Source organism: Carlito syrichta, unplaced genomic scaffold, assembly GCF_000164805.1.
Source record: "Carlito syrichta isolate Samal-C Ts95f unplaced genomic scaffold, Tarsius_syrichta-2.0.1 Scaffold311915, whole genome shotgun sequence".
NCBI lineage: Eukaryota > Metazoa > Chordata > Mammalia > Primates > Tarsiidae > Carlito > Carlito syrichta.
The window spans coordinates 278,894-293,686 of record NW_007256011.1 but is presented as its reverse complement, the minus strand read 5'-3'; the positions used below and the strand labels follow the sequence as shown (position 1 = coordinate 293,686).

Below are 14,793 nucleotides of genomic sequence, written 5' to 3'. Positions count from 1 at the left end.
TCCTTCACACGTATTGTGCTATTTCTCTTTCTAAGGAGGTCCAATTCTAGGGTGACTGTTTTATCCTCTTACATCTTTGCACACCATAGACTTGAACTTCTCTGTGTGGCACTTTGGGAATTTGAGCCAGCAGAGGGAGCACAAAACACTATTTTTGTATACATCCGAGAAATAGATGTGATGTCTTCACCCTCATTCCCCAACTGACAGGTTGCAGAACCAGTCTAAGAAAAGGTTTATTTTCAGAGTAGATTCTGTGTATAGAATTGCTTTTTCTTCAGTTTTAACTTGTGGTTCAAGTTTGGATCCTAATTATTTTACATTGTATTTAAAAAAAAATAGAACCTGCTAATAATGTATAACTTTTGAATATTTACAGCTGGCTCTACAAAGCTTTGACACTGTTCAGAAACTGCTTAAGGTAAGGCAAACCATGAGTTCAGTTTTGTCTTTTTTCTGACTTTTGGAGGAAAGATTTAATATACTACAGTCTTTTCTTTATTTTCAAAGAGATGAGTTACTCTTATTTCCTTCTTGTCTAGATATCCCTGCTCTCCAGGCAGTTTATAGGTTTTTACTAATCTGAACCTATCAATTTCTACCTTAGCTGGATTATCAGTGTTTAAAGTTCCATAATTTGTTCATCGTAGTTACTAGCAGGCCGCATACAGAAAATCACAGGCACAACCTTACAGTGATCCTGAGGAAGGCACTGTAAAAAGCTTAAAAAGCTGCAAGTAGAATTTGCTTAAGAAAGGAGAGAAAAGGCCTCAGAGTCGAAGCTGTAAATTGATCTATGCTTTCTTTATCGGGAGCAGGATGCAGAAGGGTGTTGCTGGGATTTCATCTTCACCAAAGATAAAAAGACAGTAGACTTACTGAAATGTGTTTTCAATTCAGGTTCCATAGGAATAGACAGGGAAGCTATTTGAATCATTTAAAAAGCTCACATTCCTTTTGTACCGCTATAGAAGCTACTCATATAGCTGTAATTCAAGTTACTGTGGATACGACCCGTGGGTGTGGCAGAGCCTAGGAATTGTACCTCAAAACAAGAAGCCCAAATTCTTCCTCCCAATTTGTTTGAGGAAAAGGATTTAGAATCACTCTGTGTGTTCAGTAAAGGGAGCTTTGCATTGACTGTGGTCTTTTTTCTTTCGTAGCCATTCACCTGGATTGTGCCTGGAGTGTTGATGGGAGGAGAGAAGAGGAAATCAGAAAAGGCCAGGTAAGGAGAGGTTTGTTGGCTGTTAATTCTTTGTGAGTCTGTCTGTCCTGCCTTCCTATGCAATAAGGCGTGGTCCTTATAAGCCTGCAGAGAACTTTGTCTCAGGCTGTGCTTCCTTGTCTCAGAGCAGAGGGACAGATTGAGTCAGTGGGGTGCGGTCACCTCTAGACGGTGCTATTTTTTAAAATATTGATGAAGCTACAAACAGGTTTCCTTCTGACATAGTAACAGTGTTCATCACCTTTTCGATTCCCACTTCCCCGGCACCCCACAGTCCCCCTTGTTTAGTAGATATCCCCTTGGGTGCAACTCCCTTTTGTCTACTTGTGGAGTTTAAGGTTTTATTTGATTTTACAAAAACAAGATTATAAACTTACATAATGCATTGCAATTTGCTTTTTATACCCAAATACATTGATTCCTAATTCTTTATTAGAACTTGTAATGGGTGTCAGTTGGAAGTTATTGGAACAAGTAAATCCCAAATTGTCTACATTTTCAAAAATATATTTTTATTGGTCAGGCACGATGGCTCACACCTGTAATCCCAGCATTTTGGAAGGTGAAGGCAAGAGGATCGCCTGATCCTAGGAGTTCAAGATCATCCTGGGCAATTTGATGAGACCTTGTCTCTACAATAAATCAAAAAATTAGCCAGGCATGATGGTGAACCTGTAGCTCTAGCTACTTGGAAGGCTGAGGCAGAAGGATTGCCTGAGCTCAGTAGGTCAAGGTTGCCTTAGCCTTAAGCATGCCATTGTACTCTAGCCTACGTGACAGAACAAGACTCCAACTCAAAAATATTTTTTGTTGTTGTATTGTAGCTTACTAACTAGTACTGACACTCAACTATGCATGTAGCCTATAACTGAGGAGTAAATATTAAACTTGAAGCCTAAAAGTATTGGTAAGGATTAGATTCAACTGTAAATGATAAGAATAATGACAAATAGCAGTTATATAGACATTGTATTTTTCTTTTGCATTTAAAAAATCTGACAGAGTGGGTCCAGGGCTTTCATAGTGCTCTAGTGCCAGAACCAAGGTTCTATCTTTTTGTGCCACTGTGGGAGGCTTGTGTTGTCAAAGGTTACTTCATAGTCTTTGATAGTTGATGGGGCTCGATCCACTACATCCAGTTCCCTGCTAGCAGGCACGAAGATGATGCTAGAACATAGGCCCATGACCATACTTAACTTCAAGGAAAGCTGGAAGATATACCCAGCTAAAGCTTTATTACTTTTATTACTGTGGAATAGTAAGAGAACAATTGTTGGGAGAGTAAGAAATTAGGTTTATACTACATAACCTATGGGGCAAAGCCCGAGGTCTATTGTAGGGAAATTACAAAAAGGGCTCAGTAAGAAAAAATGGTCGAGCAATTGGCACATTGGCGTGGCTTCCCTGACGCAGAACCCTTCAAGAATAGGTTGGATGACTATCTGGAATGTTCTAGAAAGAATTTAAGAATCAGATAAAGAGCATTGGATTATGTAGTTAGGATTCCTTTCAAAGTTAAAGTTTCATGATTTTAGTATAATTTCAGATCTTAACAATTACATTCTGTGGGAGAAGGAAAAAGTCAAGTTTATGTTTTGACCCAGTTTGCATTATGTTTTGTCATGATTTCAGGCTGTGGCACATTTGTGCTGTACAGGAAATGAATCTTTCTGCTTGCCTTTTTCCTGTGTTTTCTATTGATATAGCCCCGTTTGATTTACTTTCTCTTATTATATATGATTTTAAACAGACTCCGCAAAGGAATAAATATCCTTATCTCAACTCCTGGACGTCTGGTGGATCATATAAAATCCACAAAGAACATTCATTTTAGTCGGATACAGTGGCTGGTTTTCGATGAAGCAGACAGGTAAGCCTCATCCAAGAATCATGAAAGGTAGAAGAAAAGGGCTGTTTCTGCTGTTTCGTTGCAACTTCTGTAGTGCCTTAGACAACATGGAGATTACATCTCTTCATGTAGATTCAGATTTCTTTTATTATAACCACAGAATCTTGGATTTGGGTTTTGAAAAGGACATCACAGTGATACTCAATGCCGTAAATGCCAAATGCCAGAAACAACAGAATGTCTTGCTGTCAGCGACACTCACAGAAGGTGAGTTAAAAAGGACTGATGGGGCCTCCTTTGTTCTTAATAAGGAGGAGAAACCTAGATTTAATCCCCACTGTTTGCCAGCAGAGATTCTAAGGTCTCCCTAGAGGACTGCTTTTCAAACTATATGTCCTGCACTCCCAACCTCCCTCTTCCAGTTGCCCAAGACTGGTATGTTCCCCAGATCATGGGGAAAGAGAGAAAGGGCAAGCCCCAGAGCTAGAATCACCTCAGGTAAGGAGAATGCTGCGGGTGCTCACGTCAAGGTGCAGAGGAAGAGAAAAGGCTGACTCTGTTGGCCTGGTGGTTCCATGAGATTTTCGTTGCAGTCGCAGCCCACAGAGATCAGGGCCCTTGCACTGAAGATGATGGCCTCTCATTCAAGTGTATTTTTAGTGTAATTAGTCTGCTTTTCTCCTGAGAGATATTGAACTTTAAAATCTGTTCTTTAAGCTTCTTTCTGTCTCCCATCCTCATGAGATGGAAATTCCTAGCTCTCTCTTATAGTTGAGGACACTGAGGCTTGGAAAAGTTACATCACTCCTCCAGAATCACCCCACATAATTAGTCATTGTCTGAACAACAATACAGCTTTCATGTTCTTGTGTCTGGTTTACTTGATTTACTAGGCCACATTGTGATGTCCACATACCAGATGCCGTTCATGTGGCCCCTCACAGTTTTCTGAGTATATTCTAAGTAATATTAATTTTGAGATATAATTCATGAAAAAGGGATTTTGTCGTCAAAAAAAGTTTGAGAAATGCCCCCTTTGGATATTCACAGTATACATCAAAAGAGTAAAGGCCCTGAGATGGTTTGTTGCAAAGAAACTTTTGTGAAACTTTTAATCCAAAGTTTTCCACAACTTACTTGACCAAAGAATCCTTTTGGGAGGTGGGGGTGGGTACAAACATCTGTTAATATCCTTTTAGATGGTCTTTCATAGATGAGGGTTTATTAAATGTTGGTATGGATTGGCTGTTAGGCCATGGACACAAATTGGTACATGTGCCCCACCAGCTGGACAGAAGGGCAGATGAGTGCTGGGCCTCGGTGATTCCCATAGGGACTTTTTTAATAATCCTGGCTGGTTGCTGTGAGGGGGTATGCATTCGTGACCATTGTCATAGTGACCAGTGTCATAGTGTGTGTTGTGTTTGCTTTGCCTTTTTCTCTTTTTGTCTAAGGTGTAACACGGCTAGCTGATATCAGTTTGCACAATCCAGTCAGTATTTCTGTTCTGGACGAAAGCCACAATCAGTTTAACACAAAAGGCAAAGTGGTCCAGGAAGTCTCTCCTGCATATACTAGCGACAAACTGGATGGCTTTGCAATACCAGAGAATCTCAATCAGTACGTGACTTTGGTTCCCAGTAAACTGAGGCTTGTCTCCCTAGCGGCCTTCATTCTTCAGAAATGCAAGGTAGGTCTCTAGACCAGACCTGGCTTGATCCAGGGAAGAAAGACCTATTTTGTTTGCGTCAAGCATTCAAAGTTTCATTCATGAGTTGAGACATCAACAAAAAAAAGGAGTTCTCCAACTTATCTCTGAGTTCATGGACGCAGAACTTAAAATATATCCTTTCAATCAGTGTTTCTAGGATTGTGATAAAGAATCAAAGGTCAGCAATAGCCATGATGTTCTTTTTCTTTTTTTTGAATCAGGGTCTCACTCTGTCATCCAGGCTGGAGTACAGTGGCACAATGATGGCTCACCACCAAACTCCTGGGCTGAAGCAATCCTTCTGCCTTAGCTTCCTGAATAGCTGGAACTACGGTCGAGCACTACCACACCTGGCTAATTTTTTGATTTTTTTTTTTTTTTGTAGAGCTGAGGTCTCACTAAATTGCCTAGTCTGGTTTCAAACTCCTGGGCTCAAACAGTCCTCCCATCTCAGCCTCTCAAGTTGCTGAGATTATAGGCATGAGCCACCAGGCCCAGCTGGCCATGATGTTCAACTTGAAAACTGCCTTACACATCTTGCCTGGGACTAAAATTAGGAATAGCACAGGTGGCAGGAACATGAAATACAGGGGCTTGTGCCTGTGTTTCTTAAAGAATCCTAATATTTGTGTATTTATTTACTAGATGCATGTGATGGCTTTCTCTGGGATATGGAAAATTAGTAAATGGAAGGGCTTGAGGAGGAAACTTCAAGATTTTCTGTATGTTGAGTCTTAGCCAGGTGGGTGGTATTGTGTGTGGTGAGCCCTGAGTGATTGGAAGGCACAGAGCTAGCACACAGCTGCACTGCAGTGTATTTGTGTTTTTCAGATCTGGGAAACCTGTTTGAGGTTGTAGCTGTGTCATTTTTCTACATTCTTTATGTAGTATAGTGTAGTATTTTGTTTGTTTGTTTTTAATAATTGAAAACTGTTTGCCGCCTGTGTTTCCAAATCGGGGTCCACATGACTATGTATTTTAGAGAAATACTCGTTTTAGTGTCACCTAACCTTAAAAATGTGTGTTTCTCACCCCACCCCCACCTCCTCCTCCGTCTTTGTAGTTTGAGAAAGACCAGAAGATGATTGTCTTTTTCTCCAGTTGCGAGCTGGTGGAGTTCCACTACAGCCTCTTTCTGCAGACCCTGCTGAGCAGCTCAGGGGCTCCGGCATTAGGGCAGTTACCATCTGCCTCCACGCGATTAAAATTCCTGCGGCTGCATGGCAACATGAAGCAGGAGGTGAGCACAACCCTCTCCCTGTGCGGCAACGTGGCCCAGAGCGGCAAAAAACCCGAGTCCTGGCAAATGTATCCTTAGGGCTTAGCACTGGCTTGTGGACCCTGAAGACCACAGCGGGCCTGGCAAGAATCAGCCAAGAGTGGGTGACCGCTGGAACTTGAGGGAGAGTCTGTTGTTCCCGTTTGCTTTGCTCCAGGAGCCGGTCTCTTCCACCTGAGAGAGCTCACAGGCCTCGGCTTGGCCTGAGTCTACCTCAACCAGCTGTTAAGGCAACAGAGTACCACTAAGTAGCTGGCACCAGGGAAGGGTTTTGCCTTTTTAGTACCCAGTGTGTAATTAGGGCTTGATGTCTTCAAATTAAGAGCATTAATGGAGCTAAATTGTGGATCCCATATGGTACTGCTGAGCACGGCTGCTGTCATTGTCAACAAGACACAGCGCTGCACTCTGAACACTTTGGGTTGGGAGAGGGTACTGTGTACCAGAGGGGCTGCGGGCTCCCATTTCTTTCTCGGCACAGAGTAGGATTTGCATTCAGGTAGAACAGCGTCATATTTCCTTTATTTTAGGAACTTGGCCATGAGTCTCATCGTACTACTCTTAACTAGGCCATCCGTTTAGAGAGTCAGGCTGGAATATGGGAGTGAGATACACTTGCTGGAACTGGAAAGGAAGAACGAACAGGGCTTGGAAACAGGAGCCATTTTGTCCTAGAGGAGAGCTTACCAGACGGCTTAGAAAATTAGAAAGAGTGGAAGAAAACGAGAAATCAGAATGAGGTTTCAAGCAGCTTGAAAAATCATAACATGTTTACTGCTAAAAGTGGCATTAGAGATCTGACATGGTCCTAAACAAGTCCAGCCTTCTTTTTGTCTGTTTGTTTTGATAATTTAGGAAATGGAGACCCAGAAAAGTAAACTTGCTTAAGGTCACTCAAGGACACAGGTTATTTACCACAAGTTGATATGAAAGTCCTTGACTATTCCAGCCTTTGTGAGAGTTAGCAACTCTTGATTTTTACCTTCAGGATCCCTGATTCAGTCGAGTTTGTTGATTTTATTTTTTAATACCATTTTATGCTTTGGGGTTTTGTTTCTTTTTTTGTTAATCTTAGTTTATTAATCCTCTGGGTCTGTTTTTACCAGAGACATTCTGTAGCGTAGGTTTTAGAATAATGGAGGAACTGGAAATTCAGACTCAGAACAATCTAGAAATTTTTTTTCTTTCATTGTCAGATGGGTTGTGTGCCAGCAACGTAACAAGGTTTGAGCATGGCACATCTTACACATGCTCGTGAAAACCTAATCACATTTATAAACTACAAAGGGATCCAGAGACCAGGAATTTTAATAGATTAGACAAAAGATTCTACAGTTAGATTTTATAGAAATCGTTTATCTCACACTATATACTGGTGATAATCTAGCATGGTGTTTATAGCCGTGCTTTCTAGGGGACAGACTGCTGTGTTGTTCTGGCTTTTCATTTGCTGGCTGTGTGACCTTAAGTAAATATTTAATCGCTCTGTGCCTCAGTGTTCTTGTGTCTAAAATGGGGATAATAGTAGTACTTACTTATTGGATTGTTGTGACGATGTATTAAGTTAATGCCCTGTAGTTAATATAGTACCTAGCAAAAGGTAAGTATTCAATAAATGTTAGTGCCATTGTTATTGTTATCTGTCTTTCAGGGTTTTTCATAGTTTAATAATCATTACAGTTTTTTTTTGAGTTGGAGTCTCACTCTGTTGCTCAGACTGGAGTGCGGTGGCATGCTCCCAGCCACCGCAGCCTCGACCTGCTGGGCTCCAGCGATCCTTCCACCTCAGCTTTTCAAGTAGCTGGAACTACGGGTGCGCGCTACCATGGCTGGCTGGTTTTTTTATTTATTGTAGAGATGAGGTCTCACCAAGTTCCCTGGGTGGGTCTCGAACCCACGGACTAAGGCAATCCACTCACCTCAGCCTCCCAAAGCACTGGGATTACAGGCTGAGCCACCAAGCCCAGCCAATCACTAATATTTTACTTATGCTGTCTGTTTATTAAGTACTTAGGCTTCACAGTGAAAGATAGGAGGTAATGTCCCACCCTTTTGTATTTTAAGTGTTCGGGTCAAGTGTCTTGTTCCAGGCTAAGCTAAAACAGTCCCGATTACATCTTCCTGCCTGTTAACCTGGCCACTGCCCCACAGAACCTTAGTATGGTCTCCTTAGAGACTTGACGTGATTTGAAATAAGAATATGAGCATTAGAGAGAAGTTACTGTTTGAAGAAGATGCTACATGGTAGTTGTGATGAAAGTCCAAGAGTTTTGTAGGTTTTCTTTCCTTCCCCCAAGTCTGAATATATTATGTCAAGTATTTAAGATGTTTCACAGGCTTTCATGAACTTTTCTGATTTTTTTTCCTAATTTTGATTCTATAATACAGCTGTTAAAAATTACCCTTATATGCCGGGCGTGGTGGCTGAAGCCTGTAATCCCAGCACTTTGGGAGGCCGAGGCGAGAGGCTTGCCTGAGCCCAGGGGTTTGAGACCTGGACAACTTGGCAAGACCTTGGCAAGACCTTATCAAAAAATTAGCCGGGGATGGTAGTGCGCGCCTGTAGTTCTGGCTACTTGGAAGGCTGAGGTGGAAGGATTGCTGGAGCCCAGCAGGTCAAGGCTGCAGTGGCCGTGAGCATGTCATTGTACTCCAGCCTGGGCAATGGAGTGAGACTTCGACTCAAAAAAAAAAGTTGGAGCCGGGCTCGGTGGCTCAGCCTATAATCCCAGTGCTTTGGGAGGCTGAGGTAGAAAATTGCTTGAGGCTAGGTGTTCAAGACAAGCCTGGGCAACCCAGTGAGACTCCATCCCTACAAAAAATTTTAAAAATTAGCCTGGCATCACGGCATACACCTGTAGTATCAGCTACTTGGGAAGTTGAGGCAGAAGAACCTCCTGAGCCCAGGAGGTTGAGACTGTGGTGAGCCCTGATCATGTCATTGTACTCCAGCCTGGGCAATGGAGTGAGACTTCGACTCAAAAAAAAAAGTTGGAGCCGGGCTCGGTGGCTCAGCCTATAATCCCAGTGCTTTGGGAGGCTGAGGTAGAAAATTGCTTGAGGCTAGGTGTTCAAGACAAGCCTGGGCAACCCAGTGAGACTCCATCCCTACAAAAAATTTTAAAAATTAGCCTGGCATCACGGCATACACCTGTAGTATCAGCTACTTGGGAAGTTGAGGCAGAAGAACCTCCTGAGCCCAGGAGGTTGAGACTGTGGTGAGCCCTGATCATGTCATTGTACTCCAGCCTGGGCAATGGAGTGAGACTTCGACTCAAAAAAAAAAGTTGGAGCCGGGCTCGGTGGCTCAGCCTATAATCCCAGTGCTTTGGGAGGCTGAGGTAGAAAATTGCTTGAGGCTAGGTGTTCAAGACAAGCCTGGGCAACCCAGTGAGACTCCATCCCTACAAAAAATTTTAAAAATTAGCCTGGCATCACGGCATACACCTGTAGTATCAGCTACTTGGGAAGTTGAGGCAGAAGAACCTCCTGAGCCCAGGAGGTTGAGACTGTGGTGAGCCCTGATCATGTCATTGTACTCCAGCCTGGGCAATGGAGTGAGACTTCGACTCAAAAAAAAAAGTTGGAGCCGGGCTCGGTGGCTCAGCCTATAATCCCAGTGCTTTGGGAGGCTGAGGTAGAAAATTGCTTGAGGCTAGGTGTTCAAGACAAGCCTGGGCAACCCAGTGAGACTCCATCCCTACAAAAAATTTTAAAAATTAGCCTGGCATCACGGCATACACCTGTAGTATCAGCTACTTGGGAAGTTGAGGCAGAAGAACCTCCTGAGCCCAGGAGGTTGAGACTGTGGTGAGCCCTGATCATGTCATTGTACTCCAGCCTGGGCAATGGAGTGAGACTTCGACTCAAAAAAAAAAGTTGGAGCCGGGCTCGGTGGCTCAGCCTATAATCCCAGTGCTTTGGGAGGCTGAGGTAGAAAATTGCTTGAGGCTAGGTGTTCAAGACAAGCCTGGGCAACCCAGTGAGACTCCATCCCTACAAAAAATTTTAAAAATTAGCCTGGCATCACGGCATACACCTGTAGTATCAGCTACTTGGGAAGTTGAGGCAGAAGAACCTCCTGAGCCCAGGAGGTTGAGACTGTGGTGAGCCCTGATCATGTCATTGTACTCCAGCCTGGGCAACAGAGTGAGACTCCAACTCAAAAAAAAAAAAAAAAAGTTGGGACAGCCCCAGTTGCCAGTAATAGAACATTGGTCACATCCGTTAGTGATGATGCATCTCTTCAACTGAAGTCACCATGAGAGATGATGATATGGTCTTTGGATATTTATTGACATGGAAAGATGTTCACATTCCGTTGATACGCTTAATAGTATAAATATGTAGGATACCTTTTTTTTTGGATTTGGAGTTTCACTCTGTCACCCAGGCTGGAGTGCAGTGGCATGCTCATGGCCACCCCAGCATCAACCTGCTGGACTCAGGTGATCCTTCTGCCTCAGCCTCGCAAGTAGCCAGAACTACAGGCATGCGCTACTATGCCCAGCTAATTTTTTGATTTATTGTAGAGGAGAGGTCTCACTAAGTTGCCCAGGCTGTTCTGGAACCCGTGGACTCAGGCAGTCCTCTCACCTCGGCCTCCCAAAGTGCTGGGATTACAGACTTGAGCCAATAGGATACTATTTTTGAAAAAGCTAACTGCATACCTGATTATGTTATGCATAAAATAGGGACTTAGGAAACATCAAGGTATAGCCAGTAGTGGTGACAGTTTGCCTTGAGTGGAAGGATGAATTTATTTCCTTCTTTGAACTTAAATAGGATTTTTCTGCAATTAAAATACATAGTTTTATACATTTTAATCTTTTTAAAAATCAGTTTTTAAAACATTGCCTGGTAGGGAAGATTGGTTCTTCTTTATTCCTGTAGAGCACTTGTAGGAGAATATGTTTAGAATAAATTCTAAAGAGGTTCAGAGCCCTGCATGCAGTCTCTTTGGGCCCTTTGGCCTTCCCAGCTCTTGTTGGCTGTTTCTGGTCTGTACACGCAAGATCCTCTTAGAATATTCGAAGAATCGACTTCTTCCTCTTGCCTCTCTGTGCCTAAAAATAGCTATAGCAGTAGGAAATTGGAAGAGTTAGGGAAATCTAAGCCTACCTTGCTGGAATTCATCTGAGAGTTGTAAGACCCTATTTTTCCTTGTTTTTGTAGGAAAGAACAGCAGTGTTCCAGGAATTCTCACATTCTAAGAGAGGCGTCCTTCTTTGCACGGTATGTAAGGTGGATGTTATTTCTGTAATGGCGGTTTTAATTCTTTGTTTTGTGACAGTTTATCCTGTGGCCAGCCCCACAGGGAGTGGGAACACTGGGGCCTCTTGGTATGGCTTGCCTCTTGGCACTTCAGGCTTGTCACCTGACTGGGCCACAGCTAGCCAGCCACCGCCGTGCAGAAGACTTGGCAATTTGCTCACTAATAGTGGCAGCTGTTGGTCTGAAAATGTGTGAATCTTGGTGATTTCTATCCACCAAAAACTTGTAAATTACAGCTATCGGGAGTAATTAGAGCTGAGAAAGTCTTTCCACAACAAAATGACTCCACTTGCCTCTACTCACCTTTTTCTTAAAGGAAAATAGACGCATGTGGGCACATATCATTTGCTGTTGTCTCCAGCTATCACTTGCCCTGTGATGTTCAGGGCCAGCTCACTGGGCCTTGGTCTCTACAGTTTGGGGTCGCTGTCTCCACCAGCAGCGCAGCACTGATCTGTTTAATGCTGTCTCTCATGCTCTTTCAAGATTGAAAACTCACACCTTCCACGTTCCCCCTTCTCTGGGGCTTCACTTGACCATAGTTGTTGCTGTCTCTCTCAAGATTAAAATACCATTTCTGTTTGTGATATCTTGAGTGATGTAACTTAATCACCAGCCAGTTATTGGAGAAGTCTCTGTACATACAGTAATGAAATCATACTATAAATTTAGTAAATCCGATGTACAAGTGCTGGGTAGAAACAGACATTTACCTTTTTGGATGCCTGTCTAGGCCTTGTCTTCTTTCTAACTTTAGAGTTAATGCATGAATGCAGGCTTTGTTTCTTCTGTGTATGTATGTATGCTCATCCACAGGAAGGCCTGCCTGGTAACCTGCTTATCATTGTGAAGCAGGTACGTAGCAGACAGTGGCCCTGCCAACACCAGTTCAGATCTGAGAACAGTTACCACGGGAACATTTGCCTCCTAAGGAGATCTGTGTCTGTCCAAGTAGCCCTTCCCTTTATAAAGCCAACCCACAAGTCATATGCTTGTGTTTGTTCCAAAACCATCTTTATTAGTTTGAGTGGTTTTTTTGTTTTTGTTTTTGTTTTTTCATTGGGGTCTTAATCTGTTGCCCAGGCTGGAGTGCAGTAGCTCGATCATGGCTCACTGGAGCCTCGACCTCCTAGGCTCAGGCAATCCTTCCACCTTAGCCTCTCGAGTAGCTGGGACTACAGACATGCATCACCACAGCCTGCTAATTTAAAAAAATTTTTTTTGGAGAGACGAGATCTTGCTATGTTGCCCAGTCTGGTCTTGAACTCCTGGACTCAAGTAATCTTCCTGCCTTAGCCTTCCAAAGTGCTGGGATTACAGGCATGAGCCACCACACCTGACCTAAAACCATCTGTTTCCTCTTCCTCTACTTTCCCTTGCTTCAGTTAAGGAACTGAAAGTGTCATTCGCCTGTTTCTGGCCTTGGGCCTTGGTGCTTGCTAGTCCCTCTGCTTGGAACACACTCCTCCCCACCCCCCTTTGATTAACCCATACTTAGGTTTCAAATTTAATTTCTTGGAGAAAGTGAACCCTAGATGCCTGCTCTTCCCCATAGGTACTCCCAGTACCCCTGCATTTCTTCTTTTTTCTGCTCATCACACCCAGCTAGGTATCTCCCACCAGATTGTCAGCTCCAAGAAGACAGGGACTGGGATTTGTGTGCAGTTTCCTCCCAGTGTCTAGCACAGAGCAGGCATAGAGGTACTTGGTATTTGTGGGCTGAATTGGGGGGGAATAGGTGAGGCCCAGGACGTCAGTGTTGACAGCCACCAATGTGTGCCTGTTTCTGGAAACTGGGAGAGGTAGAGATGGTTATTGCTCATTGGAAATAAGTTCCCTTTTTCATACATATTTTGTTGCCTGAGGAATAAATGCTATAGATTGCCTATATTGAAATAGAAAGCTGTAGGATCCTTTGTGTTGGAGTTTGGATTGGGAGAGGAACAAAATGTTTTATCTTTGACCCATAAGATGCTGGATTTATCCTTGGGAAATTGTCAAGTCTTCTAGTATGCAAATACTCCTGTTCTTCACAGACATAGGTGAGCCATAAATCTCAAAACTCCAGGTATCTGGAGTTCAGTTGTTTATTTGTTTGTTTGTAGCTCTACATGGAAGAGAAGATCATTCTTTCTGAAATATAATTCTCAGTGGGGTCAAAAGCATCTGATCACTTTTCTTCTTCTGTCTGGCCGATGATACCTGCAGGCAAGTGATGTCAGTGAGACAGAGAACACCATTGTGCCCTGCCAGTCCTGGATGCCATGTGGATACTCTCCCTTGCCCACAGTCTGACTTCTCTAAAACCTTGTGGTCCACTTCCAGTATGCTGGTCTTCTGCCAGAGTCTCATCTCTTCTTCATTCTGCAGCAAAGATTACTGAAGAGCTGGGTGGGCTCATTTCCTCTCAGTTGCTAGGTCAGAACAGGAGCCCAGGTTCCCCAGCAGTGGGAAGTTCTTCGCTTACTCTCTCCGAATTCCTGCCCCTTCTGCCATGCTTGTTTGCTATAGCCTGATGCTTTGGCATCTGAGAGCCGACGGGTGCATGGGACACACACGCTGTAATAGATCATGCCTGGGTCGGGGGAGATACTGTCACTCTGCATCCTTTTAAGCAGCCTGTTGCTTGCCAGGCTATCTGATGCTATCCAGGAGCCTCCTTGGTGTTAATGGGGAATGAGGGCCACGTCAGGATGAGACAGATGGAGAACCGGCTTTTTTTGATAAAGAGGAATCATATTGTTAATTGTTACGTGGGGCTCTTTCCCCCTTTATACTGTACCTTTTGCCATTTTAATTTATCAACCAAGATCCCTCCAACAAGGCCAGAAGACTGAGTATCTTTGTGAAAATTTGGAAATTGTGCTGTAACCACAGAAAAGCTTACAGTTATGTTATTTCCTTCACCATTAGAAAATCCCCCTCAATCCCATTTTCCTTCCTGCTAGGAGCAGTTAAGGGTGTGTGTGTGTGTGTGTGTGTGTGTGTGTGTGTGTGTGTGTGTGAATTTGTTTATTCATGGAGATCTGTTAATCTTCCTGAGTGCATCATCTATAGGACTGTGGAATGAAAAAGTATTAGAATGATTATCTGTGGCACTAGGAATTTTTATAGCAGCTATATTCATAATTTCCAAAACTTGGAAACAACTAAGATTTCCTTCTTGTAGGTGAATGCATAATCAAACTGCTGTATATTTACACGATGGAGACTATTCAGAGATAAAAATGAAATGAGTTATTAAGCCACGAAAAGACGTGAAAGAGCATTATATGCACATTGCTAAGTGAAAGAAGCCAATCTGGAAAGGCTATATACTGCTTGATTCCAAGTATTTGATGTTCTAAAGAAGCCAAAACCATGGACAAGATAAAAATGATCTGTGGTTGCCAAGGGCTCAGGGAAAGAAAGTAAGGATGAACAGATACAGCACAGAATTTTAGGGCAGTGAA

The 14,793-nt window shown here is 43.1% G+C and overlaps 1 protein-coding gene across 1 annotated transcript in view; it reads left to right on the top strand.

The window, feature by feature from the left end:
• DDX31 (DEAD-box helicase 31) overlaps positions 1–14,793 on the top strand; it is a 74,231-nt gene that overhangs the window by 12,869 nt on the left and 46,569 nt on the right. The window contains exons 7-13 of the mRNA XM_021718202.1: positions 380–421; positions 1,164–1,228; positions 2,979–3,098; positions 3,238–3,344; positions 4,532–4,767; positions 5,852–6,028; positions 11,243–11,302. Coding sequence (XP_021573877.1) covers positions 380–421; positions 1,164–1,228; positions 2,979–3,098; positions 3,238–3,344; positions 4,532–4,767; positions 5,852–6,028; positions 11,243–11,302 — 807 coding nt within the window. The remainder of the gene's footprint in view (positions 1–379; positions 422–1,163; positions 1,229–2,978; positions 3,099–3,237; positions 3,345–4,531; positions 4,768–5,851; positions 6,029–11,242; positions 11,303–14,793) is intronic.